The sequence below is a fragment of the Perna viridis genome, chromosome 3, assembly GCF_037379345.1.
Source record: "Perna viridis isolate PV_CMFRI_1.1 ecotype Kerala chromosome 3, ASM3737934v1, whole genome shotgun sequence".
NCBI classification, from domain to species: Eukaryota; Metazoa; Mollusca; class Bivalvia; order Mytilida; family Mytilidae; genus Perna; species Perna viridis.
Window position 1 is genome coordinate 51,933,520 of NC_142447.1, and position 27,055 is coordinate 51,960,574.

Below are 27,055 nucleotides of genomic sequence, written 5' to 3' on the forward strand. Positions count from 1 at the left end.
CTGGCAGTATTGAAATTTTTTTTAGGCGGCCCTTTTCACCAGTTGCTTGGATTCCAATGATTTTTTGTTTCTGTAGGAATCATGGCAGTCTTATTTGAAGAATGGTGATGATGAAAACTTGTTCTGGAAGGTCATTTTCAAAATGGCTGTCATTATCCTGCTAATTTTAATACTTGCTTTGATTTCAATGATATTTGGTTTATATAGTTAGTATGGTTTTCTGAGTTGAAAGGTGATGATGAAAATGTTGTATAGCCATGATTTAACTTCATTTTATGTTCTTTCACAGCAAATGCATAGTGGTCTTATCCTCCTACTTGACTCAATATGATAACACGGCATAGGGGACCCCTGCCTATATTTTTTTCAGAGATTCTAAAATTTCCAACATTTTACCGTGCTTTAGGTACTTGGTTGAACTTATAGCATTCATCAAAATATGCTCTTTTTCTGCAATTTTTTGGTCTGACATGGTCACAATGCATAATATTTTTCGTTAATAAGGCATAGAAGGACATATTTATTGTGTAATTTAATGCCCTTGCAAGCTCTGGGTTTAATGCTTTACCTCTTCCTTGCAACCTTTTTTTCTGTCCCAGTTTAGGGTATATAGTGTTTTCAGATAATTCTGTCTACAGTTTTTTTATGCTAGATAATTTTTAAATTTTCTGGTTTTAAGTACCTTGACTCAAGATATACATATTAGCAGAGTTTGATTTAATCAATATTTGCTGTTTTGGGGGATGGTTAAACCTAGTCATGATGTGGATATATTGTTGTTCAAGAGGTGAATTTCTTTTCTTGGGAAACCCCTTTTTATTTTCCAATGAGATTTTGAGATACCGGGATACAGATATCGTCTTGACTGTCTATTCATCTGCCCACATTACTTTTAAGTGCAACTCTAGGAATTTTGATTAAAAATTTCATAGGAAAGTTGGGCATCATATAAAGATGTGTATGAAGGGGTGTAATTAGTGTTGGAGAACACCAAAGGGAGATAATCCTATTAAGAGTAGGGGTATTTTCCTGTTTTTAGACTTAGTTTTTCATGAAACTTAAATAATTTTTTTTGTAAGCTTGCTTTTGATTTTTTTATTAATCTCAAATTCTACATTTTCAATATATACAACTTCTTTTTCAGTAGAAATAGGGTGATTTCCTTATTGGTCTTTCTTTTTATGTGTTTTGATAGTTGCATATTGTTGATGCAGGTTTTTTGTGGGGGGATGGTGATGGGTACATCTAATCAAGCAGTGCTGTCAATCAACATTAAATAATGTTACATATTGATATAAGTGTAAAGGCGACCTAAAAGTGGACTGACTTATGATGTGCTGATGGCACAGCTATTTATTGGTTTTAATGGTACTTTTAAATGTTGGGTGCTTGGGATTGAAGATGTGCATACTATCTGGGTTTTGATTTTTCAGTATTGTCTACTTTGTGGACAAGTCCTTATTAAGGTTGTGAAGAAAAAAATAAATTTGCTAATGTTGGCTACAATGCTTTATGAAAATTTCATGCCATTTTTATTCACACTTAATCACCAACAAAAACAATTTCTCTGGTCCTCTTTAGAGTATTTTCCTGGCATGTGAATGTATTTCAGCAACAAACAGAAATATTTTCAGTGTACTATCTCCTGCTTAATTTGTACATAAACCTTTAAAACAACTGTTATGTTTAATTTGCAGAGGCATGATTTGTGTCTCACAGAAACTATGCCATTACAATGATTACTGAAGCAGTCCTTTATCAATGTTCTAATTTAAATTTTGCTTCAGTACTAGATTTCATTATAATTATACTCCATGCACCAAATTCAAGGTTATATTTTTTTTACCTGTTTGACCAACAGTATTCACACAAGTCAGTCAAGTGGGATCACTTTTTTGGGAGTGTGGACTAAGTTAGAAATCATTGACATAGAAGTGTCACCTGGATAGCACTTCCAATTTAGGTAGGGGATTTTGTTTGAACTATGGTGAATGATTAGAGCTCCCCCCAAAGAAAACCTAACACTAAAGAATTATAATAAATATGTTAATGTTTTATTGTTCAGGTGAGGTCAGAAAAGTACTAACTATACTGAGTGTTAAGGCTGATTATTTCCATAGTACATGTATTAATTCATGAAAAGATAGGCATTTTTTTTTCTCTGATGACAAAGTTTTAATTTTTGCTTTTTAAGACAGATTGTATATCTATATAAAACATAGCTGTCAATTATGTTCATATAGTAAAACAAAAGACTTATCACCTTAAGACATAATGAAGTTAAGTGTGCAAAAATTTGACAGTTTTTGGCATGCAGTTTTTTGCCTATATTTTAACAATTACATGTGGCAAAATACAGCCCTTATAAATAGATGACAGCAACAAAGTCAGAATCAATGCTCATTAAAATTTAATATTTTCCCAAGTTTCCTGTAACTTTGTTTAAATAAACATTGATCTAGTGAAACAGACCACTAGATACATCAACTATTCAAGTATGAAATAAGACAACAGTCCCTATCCCTGAAGACCAATTTAATTAATATGTTTTTTTTAAGTGTCAATCCAAACAACTAAAAGTAACATAGAAAATTAATACATGTATATTCTATTGTTGGACTGGTAAGTAATTTTGGATCAAAATGTAATAATTGCCCATACTGTAAAACTGGACCTGATAATTTGCTAGATAAGTCTATTTGATGATTTGGGAAAAAAAAATGTTTTGCCAATTTTGAACATTACTTCGTAATTACTTCATATTTATATAAAACCAATTTTTCATGATTTGACATGATTCCATTACAGGTTTGTTTTTTTTCTTATCAGATCAGTCAGCAAAGCAATTATAATCATTATTTCATTTTGAAAAAAGTGTCGAAGTTAAACAAAAGATGTGCATTATGATCATCATTTTCACTATTAGAACATTGACTGTTACTAGAAATACTACATATACCACTGAAAAGATACTACATGGGCAACATGTAAATATTGTATACACTTTATATATTAAATGTATCATAAAATGACATAAATAATTAAACTTTTTTGGGCTAAACAACACTTATTCAAAACTTGAACTTTCAAGATGTATCAAACTATATGGCAATGGACTACAAATTGTCAATATACAATGATAAGAAGACAATCCCACAATTAAAAAAACCAAAATAACCAGGCAAAAACACCTGTTTTCACAATAAGACAAAAATAATTTTATGTTCTCATTGCTCAGATATGACACCATTTTCTAGATAGTCCACACAACATTTAGAATTGTAGTATAAGTTCAACAGCTTGTGCTAAGTTATCCACATATCCATCAGGTTTGACTGTAGGGTGATTCTCATCTGATGGTCTAAATTATAAAATAATATCAAATTATACACAAAGAAAAAAGCACATACAGCACTTATGAAGTATGGGGTCAAGGGATCTCTTCAACTTTAAAATTGAAGCCTTACAAACCTTAGAGAAATGGGCTCTAGGCTATAACTTGGTCTGACAGGATTTACTGTTTCCTTTAAAAAGTAAGAAATACATGTAAATCTAAAAATTTGATTCCTTGCCCCAGATATATTAAGAAACTGACTTGAAAGGAGTTTTTTTAAGGTTCTTCCAAAGTCAAAATCCAGGACTAGCACAAAATACACATAATACTTCTAAATACATGTATATATTTCTTTTTCATGTGAAATAATTTAATGTTTTGTTTTAGTTGATTTTGGAATGTATTGGGAAGGCAAATACCTTATTCATGTTGAGGTCCTCCAAATGTTAGATTGATGAATAAAAAACATCTTGTTTGTTATACTGGTGTATATTTCTGGCTCTGTGAAATGCACTCACTATACAATAAATCTCCTATTTCACTTTAAATGTATTCCCCCATTAAACCAAGATTTGGAGGATCTTTGTGAGTTGTCAATCAGCATTTAATATTTTTGGACTGACATATTTCCATTGCCTGTGTATTTCTCTTTAAATTCTAAAATTACCAAAAATGTGTGTGTGTGAAAAATTATATTTTCATATATATATTTTTTTTAAAATAAAGAAATGCATTATGAAGTATGATCATATGAAAACTTTCAAGAAAATTTTAGTTCATCATGTAAAGAAATTATGAATGTATTGACACTCTTATTTGTGTTTGTTTGGTGTGTGCATCCTAGGTCCTGACTTGGGGAGAACCTGAACTCCAAAATTTGTAACCAATGTTTTACTGACTTTGTTTTCAGCGTGATATTTTGAGATGGTCCACTGAAATGAACTTTTTCACTATGTGGAACAAAATAACTAAACATTGCTATTTGTCCCCTGCCACTGATTAGAATTGGGTTGATCAGGTCAAAAAACAAGTTGCATCAAAATGGTGGACTGGTATACACATCCACACTTCATTCAACAAAATATGGATGGAAATCACATGACAATTTTTAATGAGATGCATCTGAAAGGCTATTGTTGTGAAATCTTCAGCAAAGTTACAAAAATTTTCAAATGAAAGTGGTGATACATCTACACATGATACAAAACAAATCCTATTCAGAGAAATGTACCAATCTCATCTCCAGAGGTCATAACTTCTAAAGCAGGGTAATGAACTCTGCCTCCTTATGCAATAATCTCAGCACACCATATACAGGTTCACAGGACTATAATGAGTAGTGCTTTTGCCTTGTTAAGTTTTTCAAATCAAGTAAATCAGAGTATATACACTAACTTTGCTAGCAGAGTGTATCAGGAAGCAGTTAAAGGTCTGAAAATTGAGTAAATGTGTCATTTGTGGTGAGAAATATTCAAAAATACTAACAGACCTTGTATAATCACAATAGTGGTAAAATATGCAAATCTACACTTTATAACACCACATACTACCAAATATGGTAGAAAAAGGCCAAGTAGTTTCAAAAGAGTTGTGGTATTCAATGGAGATAATTCAATGAATCATTGAGTAAATTTAATTGTGAGGTTGTTGGGTATGTTCATTTTTTTACCTTACATTAAAGGGGGATGGTTTTGTTGCATTTAACCATATTGGTTTTTTCCCATTATTTCCACAAGGTCTATTATAGAGATCTTTGAAATAGCCAATGTAAACAGGGTCCAATGACTCCTACAAAACTCGGGAAGTTTAAGGAGGTAAAATATGCATATCTTAAGTTCATAATAGGGTCATCTATGACTGAGTAATGGTGGAAATGGTGTAAGTCTCCTGCAAAATCCACATGTTCTAAGTTTTAGCAATCAGTACCTATATTTTCCTGTGCGAACTTGAACCCCTCTCATACCACAGGCCTGAGCACCACCTACATCATTGACAATGTCATCTCCAAACATAACTACCTAAAATGTATATGAAATGAAAAATGTATTAATGTGTACTATTAATTCTAATGACTATACCCCAGTGGTTCTATTCTGCAGGAATCATATGTATGTGTATGTATAATGTGAATATATTAATGCTAGAAAAATGACCATTCTGAACAAACACAGAAACTAATTCAGAAAATCTTATAAAAATTGGGCATTAATGGAACATTAAGTGATAGCCCACTATGTAATGTTGATGGCAAAACGTTCAAAATGGCCTCACTTGAAAACTACATTTTGGATTTTGCAGAAAATTAAACATTATCTGTATTTTATGGTACTTAACAATTGTGCATAGTTTTTTAAAAAAATATTCATCTGTTCTCAAGTTATCATCTGGAAACTGTCCAGGGATGGACAAAGAAATTTACGAAGGGTATCTCATAAAACCTAGCCTCTTTAGACATGGTATAAAAGTCAACACTTTCTTTTTTTAAGTTAAAAAAATAACTAGCAACAAGAAACTGAAGAAAAGTGTATGTACATGTTCTACTGATTGCCCTAAATCCTGTAGAGCTGCATTGAAGAATGTTTTGGAAGGTTTACCTACAATTTCTGCTTCAACATCACAAGCATACTGAAAAATAAGAAAATATATCACTAGTCAAAACATCCAGGCAGAAGGTGAATAGAAAATTGGATCACTATTAACATCCATGCAGAAGATGAATAAGAAAATAGATCGCTAGTCATAACATCTAGGCAGAAGATGAATAAGAAAATAGATCACTAGTCATATCATCCAGGCAGAAGGTGACTAAGAAAATACATCACTAGTCATATAACATCCAGGCAGAAGGTGAATAAGAAAATAGATCACTAGTCATAACATCTAGGCAGAAGGTGACTAAGAAAATAGATCACTAGTCATAACATTCAGGCAGAAGGTGAATAAGAAAATAGATCACTAGTCATAACATCCAGGCAGAAGGTAAATAAGAATCATTTCAATTAATAGATTGGAATAACAATTTAAATGCATTTAGTTATTAGTGATCAATCCAGTGGTATATTCCTTGGTAGAGAATGTTCTATAGGAATATGCTTGTTTCACATTTATAATTATTTTAGCTAGATTTTTATCGTCATGCTTACCAGTAAATTATAGAAATTGATGTAGCCATGATATCACAGTTATTCTTATTCATTTCTATCAATTGAAGATTTAATGCAAGAAATCTGTACAAGGAGAAATACTGTAATGGCATATACACTATGAACATATGAACAGACATTTCAACATATGAGTAACTACCTCTAGTGCCTTTGTAAATGGAGCTACATCCAGTATAAGATTGGTACCTTCTCTGTAATATTTCCTGAAATCAATATCAAATAAAAAGCATAAAGTTTGATTGAAACAGTGGTACTGCATTATCTATTAGCATTATACATCATTTACAAATTCGAGTTGTTTCTTGATGAATGATAGTGTGGACAGCTAAATTTGTTTCTTAGTAAAGAAAAGTAACTTCTTACACAAAAAAATCTTATGACCAAAACTTCATTCTTCCTTCACTTTCCTATAAATATAAGTCACTTATCATTTTATTAGAGAGGGGCAATTAAAAAAAAAAAAAAAATCATATTCCAAATTTTTGCAATACGTGGACAGAAAAAAAATTACGATTCAATATACCCATCCCCACCCCAATTACTTTTAATGTACATTTTCAAATAAACATTTGAAATCTGGTTGCTACTGCAAAGAAAAAGATCACGCAAGTTTTACTCAAGTTATCATAAATAAACTATAAATTAACACACACCAATAATGATGACAACAGGGTGATATACCATTAAACAATTGAAAATATTTTTTGCGGTCATAAAGATAAATTATTTTTGCCCTTGCGCAAAAAAAATTTCCTAACTCACCTAAAAATCAGATTAATCCCAGGCCATACCCTCCCTCTGCATTCTGAATGAATGGAGGCAGAGGAATGGAAAAGATGTTCAATACAAATTTAGTGTAGAAGGACCGCATCACAGTAGACAGTAAATATAATATATCTTTATTGAATACACGTAAATGCTATTTAAGTCGCTACTTCTTTATGAATTCGATAGAAATTACTACATATATTTAGACCCGTGATCATCTTAGAAATGAGCAATTATAGTATACAATCGGTTCGCTTTTTATTAATGAATTAGATGAATGTTATAGTCTTGTCTTGTATTTTAACATTCATAGGTTTATGTAAAGAAATTATCTATATCACAGAGTTGATTATGATATCAAACAAACTATTTAGATTTACAGTACATGTTTTAATCGATGGGATTGTGTATGATGAAGGTTCTGGTACCAAACGAAAAGATGCCGAAAAAACCGCGGTGGAGTCGGCATTAAAAAGAATGAAGATCAATATGGGAGTATATATATATATATCTGTCAGTAAAAATCCAACACGATCAGATTTTCATGATATATTTATGTATTCACATCACTATAGCGCTTTCATGGCTGCTGCCAATCTTCAGGTGACATTACATAAGTCATGTTAGAGATCGGTCAACCAGAACATTTTGTGAAATGGAAAATTTATATTTTTGTCCGAGCAGCTTTTGCATGAGCCAGTGTGCCGTGTAATGATCGTAATTTCTACTTATGAGTTAAAAGACAAAGGCTTCAACAAAGGAGCAGCTGGAATGTTACTTAGAATTGAATAGTTGAGAGTAGGATTAACAAAGTGAAATCATTTATCATACAGTTTTACAAATGCGTCGAAATTCAAGGTCAAGAAAAAGAGGTAGACTTCTGTGTGAAATTAAAGACGGTGTAAACTTGCTTTTTTTTTTTTTGTGAGTAAGTTTTGGATGGATTTTTCCGCGTTTGTCTACGCCGGACTTGACTTTTTATGAGCAACTCGGTGGGTGTTTGTAGAAAAGCAGAGGACGCTTACCCTACCGGTGCACCTGGTCCATGCTCCCGGTTTTTAGTGGAGTCCGAGTTGCTCATTTGCTTTTGTTACTTTATATGTATGATTTTAGTTACTGTATGTTCTTTGTTCTGTATGTCTGTTTTCCATGTCAGGTCTTTGTCCCTGGATTACATTCTTTTGATTACCGCTATAACCTTGGTTCCCTTGATTACTCTTAAACTATTTTGAGTGGGGGATTTTGTGTGATGAACTTTTTTGCACTAAAATTATAATTTATTTAAAAAAAATATGTAACAAAAGAGTGGAAACTGTAAAAATAATTTTATACATTTTTTATGAAAGGATGTTCAGTTTAGGAAGTGTATGTGCGCTTGTTTATATTCAAATAGCTATTTGATGGTGATTTTTTTTTCAAAGCCAGCTATGCAATAAGTGATAAATCTTTCAAAGTGGCAGTTTGTAGGAGAAACACTTTTTGTGGGAGACAGGGCTCAAATGTGGGAGGGTGAACAGTTATGATTAAGAAATTATTAAAAAACTGTGTTTCAGCTGACATATTCCGAAGTTTTGTTGACTGAACAAAAGAAGAAAAAGGGACAATTTTTCCAAAAATGCTATGTTCCTTGATTAATCAATTTAAAATATATTTACATTTAAAAGAAAACAATCAGAAAATATCTACATGTGTATTTTCATTGCAATATGTTTTTGATCTTAACTACTGAAATACTGTTTTAACATGTACAATTTATCAACTTAAAAAGGGTTTTATTCAACTGCTTTTCATTTTAAGCAAGTAAGATATCAGTCAATTTTTGTGCACTGTTTCATGCTTAAGATACAAGAAAAAATACAGACAAAATATTACTTTACTCAACTCATCTTACATAACTTTGCCCAGTGAAATGCAAATTTGACAGAACATTTCGAGATAGATTCAGTCGTAAACATTTTATTGTTTGTTAGATTCTACATTTATGTGGAGACAGAGTCAGGCTAAAGTACTTACCCACCACCTAAAGCAAACAGAATTGGTTTTTCCAGGGACATCAAGGTCTGAAAAGCTTTGTTGAGATTCTGATATGAGAAGTTTTCTGTAGCATCTCCTAAAACCACACAGTTTGGATTCTCTTGGTTTACTTCACTGAAGTCTGGTAATGCATCTGTTCTCAAGAGAAGGAAAATAATAGTACTAAGTTGAAAGTAATAATGTGCTGCCTTGAGGGTAAGATCCAATATTAATTAAAAAATAAAGGCACTGTTAATGTAGAGAAAGACTAGTAATATTTACTGTATTATTCTATACAAAGCATGGAAAGCTTGATACTCACCAAAAAGTTAACTATACCATCAAATAGGCTCATTCCTAAGGGATATAGTTATGATATTGTTGTCAAATTGTTATGGATAGCATTTTTTGGGTAATAACATGGATTCACTGATAGGGTCTTTAAATAGTCATAGAAATTGAAACACTATCATATTTTAAAGCTGTTTTTTTTTGGTGTGACATAGGTTGTTTCTTTATTGAATGACTTATGATGTTCCATGATTCTCAACCCTGCATGGGAAGAAATGGGATTGATTTTAAATATGATGAGGATATAACTTTTTGTAGGTTTAAACTAGACTGGAGCTGGCATGTCAGTTAACTGCCAGTAGTCCTTAGTTTGTACATTTGTGTAATTTTTATTCAGTTTTTTATTTCTGATGTAACAAGGGACCTTTTTGAACTGATTTTTTTTGGTGGGTTTAACTGTGTAATATTTTTTCCACAATGGCCAGATTTTAAAGTGGGGAGTTGTGATCATGCCAAAGTACTTTAACCCTGCTGCAATTTTGCACCTGTACCAAGTCAGGAATTTCTGTATGTTTTGTTTCTTTTTTAACTCCATTTTATTTATCATGTTACCTTAGTATATCGGGGCAACTCTTTCACTGTACCTGTGTATTATGATGTTTTGGGGCCAGCTGCAGCCTAACCTGTGGTATGAGGATTCCAGTCATTCACTGAAGACCAATGGGTGGCCTTGGGCTGACATTTTCATCCAAATGGAGTTGTTGTCTCTGACATGTACACAATACCTATTCTCAACTATTCTAGTACTGAACTTGAGAACTTTTGGAAGAAAAAAATGTTTAGTATATATTTTAATCTATGGCACTATAAATGGGATTACCAGTGAGTACAAATTGATGGTTTAGGGAAAACAAACCTGGGTTTACTATTAAGTGAGGTCTAAGACTTCTTGCCTTGAGAATCTGGCAAACAGCTGGTATTGGTGGGAAAACATCACTTTCTGCCATAGAAAACCCAAAACTATGCAACTTCTCCACAAGATTCTTTCTGGTCTTTGTGGTTTCATTGGTACAAAATCTCACAGGAATACCCTTTTCTTTCAATCTGTTGAAATGAAAATAGGAACATTATTATTAGCCTGTAAAGGTCATTCTTGAGCATACCGGTATATACAATTATGACTGACATAAATTAATACATTGTATATACAAATCATGACAATTTAACTAGGTTTAAATGACTTAAAAGAGAAAGATATTTTGAGTTATCTCCCTTTCATTGCTTTGTGAATGTTTTGATGTGGTACTGCCCATTTATTTGGAAAAATAAAATATTTTTTATCCTGTTCTGTTCTATTTGAAATATATTCTTTATTCAGGTTAAACAATAAGAAATTTAATCAACACTGAACTGAAATACATTGTCACCTAATCATTTTAAATTCCTTTGGGAAGAAATCATATTCCAAACTTGATTGACTGACTGTTGGGGTTTAATGCCGAAGCAGCAATATTTCAGCTATATTCAGGCGATGAACATGAAATGGGTGTTAAATGAACATGAAATGATGATGAAATAATAAATGGGATGGGACACAAGGATAATGGGGTCAACAAATTTTTATTGCAACTGGAAATAGGGAGAGGTGGGAATGGTCAGCCAATTTAGCCTCCTGTGGCAGATCCCATTAGTTCCTACTCAGGGAGAATACCACAGAAGGGTTCTTTTACCTGCAAGGAACGTGGCATCTTTCCCAACATGTTACACCACTATGGTTTGCGGTCAGGTTGGTCAGGTTTGTTGTATTATTGCCTGATGATCTCAGCATGAAGCATGCCAAGGGTACCCATTCCATCACCTGGGGCACACAACCCAGTTGTTCTGTGGGCAGAGCACCATAGCCCCTGGCCAGGGTTCTGAGCTCTACTTAGTCTCCTTTAATGACAAGCATAGCTGTGATGCGGGACTATTCTTTTGACACCCGGACCCGCACGGGGCAATTCCAAACTTGGTAAATCCACTTTTTCTCTATGACAAATTGAAGCTGAGCAAAAACAGTTTTGATCCTAAAAATTTGGTTTTCTATCCAAGATAGAAGTAATGCAATCCCCAAAATAATGTTAAATAAATTATATACACATGATACATGTACTGTGACTTTATTACTTTTTCGTGGGATATCAGTTTTTCTTTTTTGGTTGTGGCACCACAAAATTAGGAATCCACTTACAATCACTATGGATGAACAGTAACTAAGATTTCAGTATTTCTTGGTAGCCATATCAAGGACATTCTATCACACCTTAATTATTTATTTCTACAGCAAATCAATTGTTTATTAGCCCTGAATAGTTTTGAGGGTACCTTAGTTACTTGAAGTCAGTGTCAACCATGAGTAAATTGTAATACATTGGGTGCATTCACAGTATCGCCATTGGTATTTATAGCTTACCATTGGTAATTAATTTTACTATTTGCAAGACATTGGCACCAACGTTGACCATTGAAAACTGCCATTGGTCAACATTTTTGCAGGCAGACTAGAGTCGAGTAAGCATTGGCAGGTCACGTGGTTTCATTTTTTAAGATGGCGTCCACTTTCCCTACACCAACTATGCAAGATTTAAGCATCCATCTTTTCCCAATACAACTACCAATTAATGGAGAAAACTTTAAATTTTTAGTCAAAAGTGAAACAATAAAGGCTATTGCAGATAGTATGTATAGATATATCAACGTAATAAAAATATATTAGTATGCCAGGAATAAACTTACAATTACAGAAATTTATTAAATGTTCACATTAACTGACTTTAATGAATTCGAGAATGCGATATTCTAGAGTTTCATAATAATCCAAAATGTTTTTCAATAAATGTGTGTATTCGATTACATATTTTGCTGATGTTTGACATCAAGTCCCATTGCACATTCATTGCCCTCTTTATAAACGCCTAACAGGAATAATTGGTATTAAATATTCAATAAATTTTCTAAAAGTAGGCATGGTTTGGGGTATTTTTCACACTGTGTATTCATAAAAATTAAGATATTTCTCACGTATTTATATATATTAATTGTGAGTTACAGACCACTAAATGTGAAATTCTACTCTTGTTAAGGCTTGTAGAAACCATTTACATTACTGTTTATGCATGCCCGAATTGCACTGAAGTCAGGCTTCTTCATATGTATCTGTATTTTTTTCTATTCTGTATGTTAGATAAATGAGTCATGATGTGGTTTTATTAGTTTAATTTTTTTCTGCAGATCTACAACATGTCAAAGATGAACTTGCCAAAAAACTGCCCCCAACGCCACCAAATAATCCGATTTTCTTTGAATTGGATAATGGAAATGTGCTATTGCCAGAAGTGATATTTAGAAACGAAGAGTCGGAGCCAGAAGATAACCTAAGCAATGATTTAAATCATATCGATGAAGATGAAGAAGATTTGAATATTTCTAAAACACGGTATGACTGGAGAGCCACCACCACTAGGTCTCTTCTAAATATCCTCTCTGACAAGAAGGCTGCCATAAATGATTTTGTCATCAGTAGAAAACTGTGGAGTGAAGTAAGCAGAGAAATTGCCAAAACATCAAATAACACACCAACTTCAGTCCAGTGCAGGGAAAAATTTTATTCCTTGAAGAGAGGGTACAGAAAATACCTGTGATAAAATAGGAAATAAACGCCCAAAACCATTTTACTTTGAAACAGAAATGGAATACATTCTGAGGGATGACCCTTCTTTCAAACCCAGTGTTCTACGAAGTTCCTTCGGCACAAAAGAAATAAATAACAATGCTGAAAGTGTTTCCGATCATGATGTAGATGAAGATGACGACAATGAAACAGATCATGGAAGTTTAGAAAGCTTTGCCTCAACTTCTGGTTCATCGAAAAAATCATTGAAGATTAAGAAACGTAAAACTTCCACAGACGAACTTAAAGACTATTTAGCAGAGAGGGATGAAAAATTTATGGCAGCCATGAAAGAGATGACGGAAAAGCAAAACAAATTTTGGAAAAATTGATTGAGAAACTTTGAAGACTTTGACCAAAACAGAGAATTGTTGACTTTTATGCCATATAATGTTGTTATTTCTTTTATGATATGTTTTTTCTCAATTTTTACATACAGTGTTTGCTTTTTCACTATGTTACGTTTTAATAATCATGAAAGAGTTGTTAGTGATACATTCAATTTCAGAATTTTATTTGATACACAATATAACAAGATGTGATCATGTGAATTTAATTTTTTGTTTGTTTTCATTAACGTTATAATTTCATAGAAACATCTTTATTAATACAATCAGTCAATAAAGTATCAAAATTACAGAATTTGGTTCATTAATTGCTGTCTGAGGTGAATTCCTTGCAGCGGGTGTCCTTCTCTTGCATATCCATTGTCAACATTGGACATATAATTGTCTTCAGTATCTGGTAAGTCAAATACATCATTCTCATAAAGACATAAATTGTGCAAAACACATGCAGCCATTACAGAGTCAACCAGTAATGTAATGTCTGATATGTCAAACCTCGGCAATCTCTTAAATCTACATTTCAGCACTCCAAATGCTCTCTCAATTACTTGCCGAGATTGGCTGTGTATTTTATTAAAACGTTTCTGCTGTTGTGTAAGGTTACCCAAATTAAGGAATGGAGTTATCAGCCATTCCAAAATTGGAAAGGCAGAATCACCAAGTAGATAGTATCCAGGTAGAATTTTGTCATGACTGTTTTGGAACAAATCTGAACTCCTCAATACTGTAGCGTCATGAGTACTGCCTGGATTACCTGTCCAGACATAATTGAATTCCATTTTGGCATTGCAACATCCAAGCAGAACAATAGAATAAAAATGTTTGTATATGACAACCATCAATTGTACCAATAACGTTCTGTAGCTGTGATTTTTCACTGAATTGTCTGCTAGTTTCAACGAATTCCGCTTGGGTATTGGGTAGTCGTATTACCTCGGGCATTACTCCTGCCAATGCAGATGTCATTCACTTGATGACTGCGTGATAACTACCTTTAGATGTTCCAAATCTATCTGCCATTGATCTGAAACATTCTACGTTTCCAATGTACCATAGAAACATCAACAGATCTTTCTCCACATCTGGAGCAGGCCCTTTTGGTTTATTATATTCCTCGGTGCGAGATAAACGCATGCATGTTCTGTGAAATGTCTCTCTTGTAAGATGGAAATGTGACTTAAAATAATCTGGCGAGTAACTTGGAATAGTTAGTTCATAGTAATTCTCTATCCTTGAAATTTTTTGTCGCTGTTTGAATACAAACGGTAGTAAACTGTCAGCAGCTGTTTGGTGGTGAAAAGCCTAATGCATAAGTGATGTTTTCTCCTGTTGTTGGAGAAATAAAGCTGTTAAAATTCTAGTGACCATTTTCACTCTTAACCTTATTGTTTACATTAAGTAGACAAAAGATACCTAATATTACCGTTGATAAGCTACTTGTGACAATGAAACACCACTGGTACATCTGGTAAGTAATTGGTACAATATGTAAACCATTGTTACAGTTGGAAAGAAATTGGTACAAAAATCACACCATAGGTACATTTGGTATGTCATTGGTAGTCAGCGTACCATTGGTATTATTGGAAATAGGACAGCCTTTGGTACCAATGGTGCCCATTGGCGCAATTATTACCACTGGCATAATTGGTATCATTGGTAATATGATAGCCTACGGTACCGATGCTGCACAATGGTGCAAGAGGTACCACTGGTACAATTGGTTCCTGATGTTATCATTGGTAATTAATTTGAGTTCAGAGTTTAATGTTCAACTTTGGTACCTATGCTAGACAATGGTACCAGTGGCACAAGCAGAAAATTACCAACAGCAATACTCTGAACGCACCCAATGTAGTGACTTTTGGTGTTCTCAGATTTTGAGCATCTTTCCACTGCTAATTATTGTTGTAAAAGTGATTAAAAAAATCTTGTTTTATACCTAGATTAAACAATGGAACATGTATTTTCATTTACAATAAATCACATTGTAGGCTTGTAACGGCAACTTTAATCCTTTCAAAACAAGTTAACATCTGGTCTGTTTAATTAAAAAAAATGACACAGAAATATTCATCAGACATGTAGTCCAGAAGATACAAAATCTATACCGAATAGACTCAATTTTTTATGGGCGTCCAGTGGTCAAACAGACCTTAGGGATGACGGAGTTACTGATCATTCAGTATTTTTCATCCTAAAATTTTTAAGATACACTTGTAACAGGTTTCGCTCCAAGATTTTTTTGTTGTATACCAGTATACAGCTTTTTCAGTTTAATTTCCTATTTTGTCTTTGATGTCATTAACTGTTTTGCTTAGTATTTGCTTCAGAAATGTAGAAATGTCCCGGAAGAAGTATGGTAAACAAAACAGGTACTTATATTGTGTAAAATAACTGAAACTTCAATAAACAAGAGGCTCTCAAAGAGCCTGAATTGCTCACCTGGCAAACTATGCCCTATTAACTAAGTAAAGGTATCCTGCTTTGTTACCATGTTTGACAAAAAAATGCTGAAAAAGAGCATATGCTGCAAGTTAAAATGAGTACATAAGGCACTGTAAAATATTGGAAATGCCTTCAAAGTGTTTTTCGAACCTGTGGGAAAAAAATTGGGCAGAAGTCCCCAATGCCTTTTTGACCCATCGGGTGTGAGGGGGCATTAGCTCACTATACATTTGCTGAAAATAAACATAAAATGAAATTAAATTATGGCTATACAATATTTTCATCATCACTTCAACTCAGAAGACCATTACTATAAAAAGGAAATATCATTGAAACTAAAGCAAGTGTACAAATTAGCAAGAAAATAGCAGCCATTTTGAAAATTGGCAATTTCTATACTGACAGTCCACTCAGAAAATCATGTTTATCTTATCAGCTTTCATTCTTCTATAGTTGAAGAAAAAAATAGTAAAAAAAAAACATTTTGACCCATATGTCCTATTTTTAGTAATGATAGCCATGTTTTTCAACCAATGAAAAATTTTAAACAATCAGTTTGTGCAGGATACCCTAAGGAATATTTTTGCCGACTTTAATTATATTTTGCAATATGGTTTCAGAGAAAAAGATGTTCAAAGTTGTACATGTGAAAAACAACCAAAAAATCTGTTTCAGGGGCCAAAACTTCATATTGGGTGACAAATCATTTAAAAAATTTTGGCATAGGTCTGTCTAGTGGTGGTGAACATTATCAACCTATGTCAGAACTTAATTTAATTCAACTGTTTTTGAGTTATTTCCAAAAACTGTATTTTAACCCCCATGTTCTATTTTCAATAACAGCAGCCATGTTTTTAAACATTTCAAAAATTTTGAACAATCAGTTTGTGAAGGATACCCTAAGGAACAATTACGCCAACTTCAATTATATTTTGTTGTATGGTTTCAGAGAAAAAGACGTTCAAAGTTGTACATGAGAAAAACAACAACAAAAATATGTTTCAGAGGCAATTGGTGTGACGAATCATTTTGAAAATAACAGAATAGGTCTGTCTTCTGATGATGAAAAATATTACCCAATGTCAAATTTTGCTAAATTCAAGTTTTTGATTATTTACAAAAAACTGTATTTTGACCCCTACTTTCTATTTTTAGTAACAGTGGCCATTTTTTTAACATTTCAAAAATGTTAAACAATTGCTTTGTACAGGATACCCTTGGGAACAACCATGCCAAGTTTCATTCCAATAGTCAAGCAGTTTCAGTGGACAAGATGTTTGAAAAAAGCTAATGACGATAGATGACGACGGATGACCCACACAAAGTGATGACAATAGCTTGTTTGTTTGTTGGGGTTTAACACCCAAGCAGCAATATTTCAGATATATTCAGGCGATGAACATGAAGTGGATGATAAAATGAACATGAAATGATGATGAAATGGAAAATGGGATGGGACACAAGAACAATGAGGTAGAGAAATTTTGATTGCCACTGGAAATAGGGAGAGGTGGGTAGGGTCGGGCAATTTAGCCTCCTGTGACGGAGCCCTATGGTTCCTACACTGGGAGAATATCACAGTACGGTTTTATAAGGTGCGGGGAACACGGCATCTTTCCCAACATGGTGCACCACTATGGTTTGTGGTCAGCTTTTCTGTATTATAGCCTGACAACCCAAGCATGTAACACGCCAGGGGTACCTCAATCCACCACCTGGGGCACACAACCCAGTTGCTGTGTGGGCAGATCGCCCTAGCCCCCTGCTAGGGTTCTGAGCACTATTTAGTCACCTTTTACGACAAGCTTAGCACTGCTGCAGGCCAATTCTTTTGACCCCCAGACCTGCATGGGTCGACAATAGCTCATATGGTCTTTAGGCCGGGTGAGCTAAAACTGAAATCTTTGCAAAAAATTTTGTATCGGCATACATGACACTGAACCCAAAATATAACTACATGTAGGTAGGTACACTAACACTGAAACACTATGTACAACCGTATATGAAGTGGTCCTCCGGGACCTGGAGGAGTTACTATATAACTGGAAGGTAGTGTGGAATGCAGGACCTGGCTGAAAAGTCGTAAGTGGTAAGCCTTGAACCACATAACATTAAACTTTTTGTATGACTTATTTTTCTGACTGTGTCAATCCAAATGAACAAGAGGAGGGTTGCATGGTTGGAGAAAATTCAGACTTGAATTGCAATGAATACAGTATGGTATATTTTTTTCTCTGCTAGTGAAGTTTTATCGAGTGACTTAAACATTAAAGCTGTGGACATTTTTTATCTGCCAAAGTTTTTATATTAATATGTACAACGAAATTTTAGAAGTTTATGTAACTGCTCAATCCAAAATTATACTTTTTACTTTTTAAATTTTCGAATATTTTTTGTTTGAAGAAAACAATGTGCATAGGCATTGAATTACTTTTCAACAGCATCGACTGAGCCTTTGATAGCTTCACAAGCTCCACTTTCGTATAAAACGCCTGTTATATCTAGTAATACACCTTTTATGTTGTGTGACCAACTCATTTCTTCGTACGAGTTTCACTTTCACTTTCTATTGTGAAGTGGAGATTTTAATTTTATCGATTCAGATAAAGTGTTCATATCATCTATACCACAGTTGACGCAGAGATAGTCCGATATTGCTCTGACGTCCAACCGTTGAGCTTGTCCGTTGACGCAATAGCTTGTCCCCTATCAAATAAATTATAATAGTGACCTATGGTGTTCTCAGATTTTTTAGCATCTTTCTACTGCTAATTGTACCACATAGGATTTTTCGTACCAATTTTTATGAGATTAATTGATGGATTGTTGGGGTATAACGCCCGAGCAGGTTTTTGAGCACTATTTAGTCGCCTTTTACGACAAGCTTAGCGCTGCTGCAGGCCTATTCTTTTGACACCCGGACCTGCACGGGTCGATTGTTTGTTGGGGTTTAACGCCCGAGCAGCAATATTTCAGTTATATTCTGGCGATGAACATGAAGTGGATGATAAAATAAACATGAAATGATGATGAAATGAAAAATGGGATGGAGCACAAGGGTAATGGGAACGACAAATTTTGATTGCCACTGGTAATAGGGAGAGGTGGGTAGGGTCGGGCAATTTAGCCTCCCGTGGCGGAGCCCATGGTTCCTACTCCAGGAGAATACCACAGTAGGTTCTTTAACGTACGAGGAACATGGCATCTTTCCAACACGATGCAACACTATGGTTTGCGGTCAGCTTTTCCGTATCATAGCCGTATAACCCCAGCATGTAACATGCCAGGGGTACCCCATTCCACCACCTGGGGCACACAAGCCAGTTGCTCTGTTTTTTGTTTGTTTTTGGGGTTTAACGTCCGAGCAGCAATATTTCAGCTATATTCAGACGATGAACATGAAATTGATGATAAAATGAACATGAAATGATGATGAAATGAAAAAGGGATGGGACACAAGGACAATGGGGTCGACAAATTTTGATTGCCACTGGAAATAGGGAAAGGTGGGTAGGATCGGGCAATTTAGCCTCCTGTGGCGGAGCCCTATGGTTCCTACTCCGGGAGAATACCACAGTAGGGTTCTTTAACGTGCGTGGAACGTGGCATCTTTCCCTACACGGTGCACCACTATGGTTTGCGGTCAGCTTTTCCGTATTATAGCCTGACAACCCCAGCATGTAACACGCCAGGGGTACCCCATTCCACCACATGGGGCACACATCCCAGTTGCTCTGTGAGCAGAGCGCCCTAGCCCTCGACAGGGGTTCTTAGCACTATTTAGTCGCCTCTTATGACAAGCTTAGCGCTGCTGCAGGCCTATTCTTTTGACACCCGGACCTGCACGGCGCCATACAGGATGAAAAGTCAAAGATGGAAAAAGTCAAAAGATCATTAACAAGACATGAAATAAAATACACGAAAATCCTTTCCCAACCCATCTATGTGAAATGCAGATCTGGCGTTCATTTCTTTTGAAGTGTCAGTTATTCTAGGTATAAATTATAAGAAATGCAATTCCATCATCAAAGGGAGATAACTCACGTACCCTTACCCATTCTCGCTTTTCTGCATCTTCTGGCGCTTCATAGACGAGAAAACTACTGTCAATTCTTTAACAGACCATAAATGTGACCACATTGTCAAATTCTTTTTTTTCTCAGCATGCACAATTCATTGTTTTTACAATATTCCATGATTCTAAACAGTTTCCAATACTTAATATAAGAGAAACAGTTTGATTAAATCATCAATTATACACGCAAATATAAATCCTTGAAAACAACTCCCCTTTTTCTCTTGACTTTAATCAAGTATGCCATCAAATAACTCCAATCCACAATTCAATTCTTTTAGATTGCAATCCAAACTCGGATCACAAATTTGAGAAAACACTTAAAATGTACATGAATACCATGTAATATTTTTCGCGGAAAATGCAAGGAACAAGTTGGATATACACAAAAAACGCCCCGTACATTTGTAAATAAGTGAAAGCAAAAAAAAACAAAAAAACAAAAAAACAAAAAAAAACAAAAAAATAAAAACAAAAAAAAAAAACCAAAAAAAAAACACAAAAAAACACAAACTTAAAAAAAAACCAAAAACAAACAAACAAACAAAAAATCACTTTGTACGAAAATCTAGTTGACAAGTTCAAATAAACTGAGAAAAATTGAAAGAACTAATTTCTCATACACTGTATACATTATATACATTTTTATTTTGCATCGAACAGTTGACCGAGGAAACAGAAATAAGGTTTGACATACATCGATATGTAAGTTAATGTTGCGTGATGTTATTTCTCTGTTAGTTTTTGAATAAATTGTACAACTTCTTCCTACTCCAAAAGTGGTATTATTGGCGTCGTTTAACTTGATTTTAATAATCATTCATGGCATTTCGAAAATATATGATTACTTAAAATCTGAAAATACACGGAAGCGTCTTATTAAATACGGACGGAAATCACTTAAGAAAATGAATAAATCAAAACAATAACAATGCTTCCAAAAAACTACAACAAATGAATGAGATACAGAACAATTATCATGTACTACAATGTTGTGAATACTGTTCTCTCATCTTCTTGTCAGATTCCTCTCCACTAAGACATTTCACTTTTTATCTCTGATTATGACAACCGAGGTAAAAATTAGAAACAAATTTTATATGCTTTCAAAATAAATCGGAAGCTGTATGATTAAAATAAAAATTTTAAATAATATAATGTTGTAATGTCACTTATGCTTTATCACAAATATTTCGTATCCATGATTGTCTTCTCACATCATTTTTCCACCACCTTCAGTGTTTTGACATTTAAAATTGTCGTTTTGTCTGTATATTGAGAAGCAACTAAAAAAACAAGAGGCTACTAGGAGCCTGAATCGCTCACCTTGTTGAATTTTGCCTTGCAAAGGCAATAAATTAAACAAGAAGTTGTCCAACAATTTTGACTCAAGAAGTCTTTGGTAGGACTTATCACAAGATCTTTTCAACAATTGAAAGTTTCTTTTAATCTATCATAGTTTTCAAGATATTGACGGAAAATAATTTTAAAAGTCATTTTTTCCCTTTCAAGAGCAATAACTCTTACAAGGAGTCTGAAGACTTTTGTAGTCCTAATAATATGGATCATTTTAACTATTGAAAGACTTTGGATAAATCTAACGGTTTAGGAGATATATGTGAAAAACTACTGTCTGCCTCTATGTTCTATTTTTAGTAACAGCGGCCATGTTTTTTGAAAAATCAAAAATCCTCACATCAGTTCTATGCAGGATACCCCAAGGAACATTCATACCAAGTTTGGTTCTAATTAGTCAAGTAGTTTCAGAGAAGAGTTTTGTATAATTGTTAAGACGACGACGAACGCCAAATGACGGCAATAGCTCACATGGCCTTTGGACAGGTGAGCTAAAAATACAAGTGGTGCCTATTTCTTCTTTCATAGTTTCCTTTCCCATTTATCTATTGACAGAAAACCTTATCTATATCATTGAATGAATCAGCTGTTTTTTAAACGGATAGTGAATGCCAGTTTTCCTTACAGTGCAATAGTGGCTTCAAAATACCACCGTTTCAAATCTAGAAAATAATAATCATTAGATATTAGTTCTTACATAAATAAGTAGATTTAAGATTGAAAATATTCGTAACTGTATTTACTGTTGATTTTTTCAGTAAATTATAGCGCCATGTAGATGCATAGGATTCGACATGGAACATAAAACAATTAAACAGCCTACTATCCTGCTGTTAGATAATTTTAAACTAAACAATTAGCTTGAAATATCAAATTTTGTAAAAAAAAATCGTTCCAGAAAGAAAATGCAGAGTAGCCTGACAAAATTATTGTTAATTCATTCCATTTGCCAACTATTTCTGAAAATGATTATTAGATTATCTACAGATTAAATCCAAATAAAATGAAATATCTAACGCAAAGTACATTTTGATTGTATATAAGCATATAAAACATATTATTTCATTTAGTAAACAACAGAACTTAAGAGAGTTGTGGCGGTACAGAATCAAAAGATAGACGTTTGTTTGTTTGTTGGGGTTTAACGTCCGAGCAGCAATATTTCAGCTATATTCAGACAATGAACATGAAATGGATGATAAAATGAACATGAAATGAAAAAAAAGGATGGGTCACAAGGATAATAGGGTCGACAAATTTTGATTGCCACTGGAAAAAGGGGGGATGGGTAAGGTCGGGCAATTTAGCCTCCTGTGGCGGAGCCCTATGGTTCCTACTCCGGAGGAATACCACAGTTGGGTTCTTTAACGTGCGAGGAACGTGGCATCTTCCCCAACACGGTGCACCACTATGGTTTGCGGTCAGGTTTTCCGTATTATAGCCTGACAACCCCAGCATGTAACACGCCAGGGGAACCCCATTCCACCACCTGGGGCACACATCCCAGTTGCTCTGTGGGCAGAGCGCCTAGCCCCTGGCTAGGGTTCTGAGCACTATTTTATCGCCTTTTACGACAAGCTTAGCGCTGCTGCAGATCTATTCTTTTAACACCCGGACATGCACGGGGAGGTTCCTATTCCGGGAGAATACCACAGTAAGGTTCTTTAACGTGCGAGGAACGTGGCATCTTTCCCAACACGGTGCACAACTATGGTTTGCGGTCAGGTTTTCCGTATTATAGCCTGACAACCCCAGCATGTAACACGCCAGGGGTACCCCATTCAACCACATGGGGCACACATTCCAGTTGCTCTGTAGGCAAAGCGCCCTAGTCCCCGGCTAGGGTTCTGAGCACTATTTAGTCGCCTTTTACGACAAGCTTAGCACTGCTGCAGGCCTATTCTTTTAACACCCGGACCTGCACGGGACTGAAACGATAATGAAATGAAAAATGGGATGGGACACAAAAATACGAATTTCCTGTACAATCTATATAATTTTTCTCTCTAAAGTGCAACAAACAAATGAAAAACTAAGAATGGTTACGTGATCAGTAACTGTTTTTGAACAAAAAATAAGACTGAATTCGGTGGGTTTTTGACATGAATGAATCACCTTCTGTCTGATTTACATTTAAAAATTTAAAAAAGACTGATACTTAAGACAATAGTACCCAACATGTTCGCCCCGTGCAGGTTCGGGTGTTAAAAGAATAGCCCTGCAGTAGCGCTAAGCTTGTCGTATAAGGCGACTTAATAGTGCTCAGGAACATAGCCGGGGGCTAGGCGCTCTGCCCACAGAGCAACTGGGATGTATGCCCCAGGTGGTGGAATGGGGTACCCCTGGCGTGTTGCATGCTGGGGTTGTCATGCTATAATACGGAAAACCTGACTGCAAACCATAGTGGTGCACCGTGTTGGGAAAGATGCCACGTCCCTCGCACGTCAAGGAACCCTGCTGTGGTATTCGATAGGAGTAGGAACCTTTGCGCTCCGCCACAGGAGGCTAAATTGCCCGACCTTACCCACCCCCTTTTTTCCAGTGGCAATCAAAATGTTTCGACCCTATTATCCTTGTGTCCCGTCCCTTTTTCATTTGATCATTTCATGTTCATTTTATCATCCATTTCATGTTCATCGTCTGAATATAGCTGAAATATTGCTGCTCGGACGTTAAACCCCAAAAAACAAACAAACAAACCCAACATGTTCATTGTACACCGTATATATGCTTAATATTAACATTTTAGTTCATGTTGAGGTATTTTTTTTCATGGGCAAGAGGGGCAAATTTTCACCTGACTTGACTTGGAAAAGTTTTGTTTTTTGTTTGTTTGTTGGGGTTTAACGTCCGAGCAGCAATATTTCAGCTATATTCAGACAATGAACATGAAATGGATGATAAAATGAACATGAAATGGAAAAAAAGGATAGGACACAAGGATAATAGGGTCGACAAATTTTGATTGCCACTGGAAAAAGGGGGGATGGGTAAGGTCGGGCAATTTAGCCTCCTGTGGCGGAGCGCAAAGGTTCCTACTCCTATCGAATACCACAGCAGGGTTCTTTAACGTGCGAGGAACGTGGCATCTTTCCCAACACGGTGCACCACTATGGTTTGCGGTCAGGTTTTCCGTATTATAGCCTGACAACCCCAGCATGTAACACGCCAGGGGTACCCCATTCCACCACCTGGGGCACACATCCCAGTTGCTCTGTGGGCAGAGCGCCTAGCCCCCGGCTAGGTTTCTGAGCACTATTTAGTCGCCTTATACGACAAGCTTAGCGCTGCTGCAGGCCTATTCTTTTAACACCCGGACCTGCACGGGGCACTTGGAAAAGTTAAAATATTTATTACTTGGGCTCATTTGGAAGTTAAGGCACAATTTTAATGTACTGTATCACACAAAATCTTGTTTCAGCTACGGTGTTCTGGAAAAAAATGATGGTAACGGGTGATATAGAAGAAATTCTGAAATTTCCTAGTTTTTCGATTTTATAGTAATTGTTATCCTAAAAATAAAATGTTAGCGCCTGAATTGATCAAATATGTTGTGTACATTATTATCTTAAGAATGAATGCCTAAAATATAAAATTTACAGTGTCAGTATGCTGCGAATATGGGAGTTCTATTTAATACCGAGACCAATTTTCTAGGGGTTGTGGGAAGTTCCTTCTTGAAAATTAGTTTTTCGTAGTAAATTGAATTATCTATCTAATGATACCAAATTTGAGACGTTTAGATGGGTAATAACTTGTCGAGTCGAATTTATGTGACTTTATACGGCAAAATAAAAAATGCATGTTTTGATAAATTCTGACTACGAAAATCGCCAAAAATCATCAAAAGATTCCCAGAAGTATTAATTATGCTAAACTAAACAGAAAGTAACAAAATAAGTCATTTTTTACTGAAGCATAAACACTCGGTTTATTTAAACATGGGGTCATAGGAAGACTTAGACGTTCAAACAATTCAGTCACAAAAATCTTGGCTTTTTGACCAAGTGTGGTACAAATATAGGCTTATACGGATCAAGAATCCCAGAATATTCTTTGCGGGACTTGATTGATTGATTGATTGTTGGGGTTTAACGCCCGAGCAGCAATATTTCACCTATATTCAGGCGATGAACATGAAATGGATGATATAATGAACATGATGAAATGAACAAATTGATTCAGTCATGGGAGGTATAAAGGTAGTTGATGAGTGGGGATGGGGTTCCCGGTGAACTATTGGGATTTCGAGAGGTGGACTGAACTTTTCCTTTCGGGTTCTGTGACAGCTGTAGACATATACCTCTTTAAGCCATTAAGTCTTGTAACAAAACGGTTTAATTTAATTTTTTCACCAATAATAAATCTTTTCAACTATTTTTAAAATCAATTCAAAATGATCAATCCTAAGTAGGTTAATGCACGTAAACCTTATCAAATCATGAAGAATCTGGTCCCAAAAAATAGACAGATAATTGATTGACATATTTAGCCAGTCGAAATTCCCACAGATAACTACGATAACTAACTTCCTTTTATTAAAAGAAAGAAACTGTTTAAGGGCTTCGGGCTTAAACTGACACTAATACATTTTTATTACATTTAGAAATATTGCTGCTCGGGCGTTAAATCCCAACAAACAAAAGCTATATTCAGGCGATGAACATGAAATGGATGATAGAATGAACATGAAATGATGATGAAATGAAAAATGTTTGTTTGTTTGTTTGGGACACAAGGATAATAGGGTCGATAAATTTTGAATGCCACTGGAAAAAGGGGAGATGGGTACGATCGGGCAATTTAGCCTCCTGTGGCGGAGCGCAAAGGTATTTGATAAAAGTAGAAACCTTTGAGCTCCGCCACAGGTTCATTGATTGATTGTTGGGGTTTAACGTCCGAGCAACAATTTTTTTAGCTATATTCAGACGATGAACATGAAATGGAGGATGATAAAATGAACATAAAATGAAGATGAAATAACTGAGATGTGTGCCCCAGGTAGTGGAATGGGGTACTCCCTGGCATGTTACATGCTGGAGTTGTCAGGCTACAATACGGAAAACCTGTCCGCAAATCATAATGGGGCATCGTGAGGGGGAAGATGCCACGTTCCTCGCACGTTGAAGAACCCTGCTGTGGTATTCGATAGGAGTAGTAACCTTTGCGCTCCGCCACAGGAAGCTAAATGCCCAACGTTACCCCCCTTTTTCCTAGTGGCAATCAAAATTTGTCGACCATGTTGTCCTTGTGTCCCATCCTTTTTTTTGCATTTCCTCATCATTTCATGTTCATTTTATCCTCCATTTCATGTTCATCGTCTGAATATAGCTGAAATATTGCTGCTCGGACGTTCAATCCCAACAAACAAAACATAATAGCTAAAAGTACAAGTCTGTAATGGTTTGTATTGTCTATTACATTGTTTTGAAAAATCCCCAAAATCGAAAAACAAATAGTATAAAAGTTTCGTTCCTGAGCTGATTACACATAAATGAAAGTATCTGGATTGTTTACTGTAGTTTACGATATGAGATTTGTTTTCCAAGT

General features: G+C 35.0%; 3 protein-coding genes across 5 annotated transcripts; 1 reads left to right on the top strand and 2 right to left on the bottom strand.

The window, feature by feature from the left end:
* Positions 1–1,627: 1,627 nt before the first annotated feature.
* Positions 1,628–18,663, bottom strand: LOC148622836 (phospholysine phosphohistidine inorganic pyrophosphate phosphatase-like). 3 transcript variants are annotated; one of them, XR_015920706.1, is made up of 9 exons: positions 18,506–18,656; positions 11,301–11,505; positions 10,487–10,674; positions 9,280–9,433; positions 6,638–6,701; positions 5,867–5,959; positions 5,261–5,352; positions 3,754–3,991; positions 1,628–3,361 (listed from the first exon to the last, which is right to left on the bottom strand). XR_015920706.1 is itself a non-coding variant. In XM_088573082.1 (8 exons), the coding sequence occupies exons 2-8, from the start codon at positions 11,423–11,425 to the stop codon at positions 3,274–3,276; spliced, it is 804 nt and encodes a 267-aa protein (XP_088429208.1). In that variant the 5' UTR covers positions 11,426–11,505; positions 18,506–18,656; the 3' UTR covers positions 1,628–3,273. The 3 variants fall into 3 exon arrangements, 2 of the variants coding, with proteins under 2 accessions (XP_088429208.1, XP_088429209.1); XM_088573082.1 differs by lacking the exon at positions 3,754–3,991; XM_088573083.1 differs by lacking the exons at positions 3,754–3,991; positions 11,301–11,505 and having other exon boundaries at positions 2,039–3,361; positions 18,506–18,663.
* Positions 9,374–13,250, top strand: LOC148622837 (uncharacterized). The gene is made up of 2 exons (XM_088573085.1): positions 9,374–9,495; positions 12,841–13,250. Exons 1-2 carry the CDS (start codon positions 9,480–9,482, stop codon positions 13,248–13,250), a joined length of 426 nt encoding a protein of 141 aa, XP_088429211.1. The 5' UTR covers positions 9,374–9,479.
* Positions 13,817–15,247, bottom strand: LOC148622838 (uncharacterized). Its single transcript, XM_088573856.1, has 3 exons — positions 15,161–15,247; positions 14,597–14,928; positions 13,817–14,550 (listed from the first exon to the last, which is right to left on the bottom strand). Exons 1-3 carry the CDS (start codon positions 15,245–15,247, stop codon positions 13,914–13,916), a joined length of 1,056 nt encoding a protein of 351 aa, XP_088429982.1. The 3' UTR covers positions 13,817–13,913.
* Positions 18,664–27,055: the final 8,392 nt, after the last annotated feature.

What these genes read in the sequence shown, in the direction of transcription:
- LOC148622836 (XM_088573082.1), bottom strand. Translation starts at nt 11,425, where the DNA reads ATGGAATGGGTACCCTTGGCATGCTTCATGCTGAGATCATCAGGCAAT. An exon ending in CTGTTTGCTTTAGGTGGTGG is followed by an intron (nt 6,702 to 9,279) that starts GTAAGTACTTTA and finishes TATTGATTTCAG; the next exon opens with GAAATATTACAGAGAAGGTA. An exon ending in CATTTACAAAGGCACTAGAG is followed by an intron (nt 5,960 to 6,637) that starts GTAGTTACTCAT and finishes CTTATTTTTCAG; the next exon opens with TATGCTTGTGATGTTGAAGC.
- LOC148622838 (XM_088573856.1), bottom strand. Translation starts at nt 15,247, where the DNA reads ATGGGCACCATTGGTACCAAAGGCTGTCCTATTTCCAATAATACCAAT. An exon ending in ACATACCAAATGTACCTATG is followed by an intron (nt 14,929 to 15,160) that starts GTGTGATTTTTG and finishes CTTATGCATTAG; the next exon opens with GCTTTTCACCACCAAACAGC. An exon ending in AGTTATCACGCAGTCATCAA is followed by an intron (nt 14,551 to 14,596) that starts GTGAATGACATC and finishes GAGGTAATACGA; the next exon opens with CTACCCAATACCCAAGCGGA.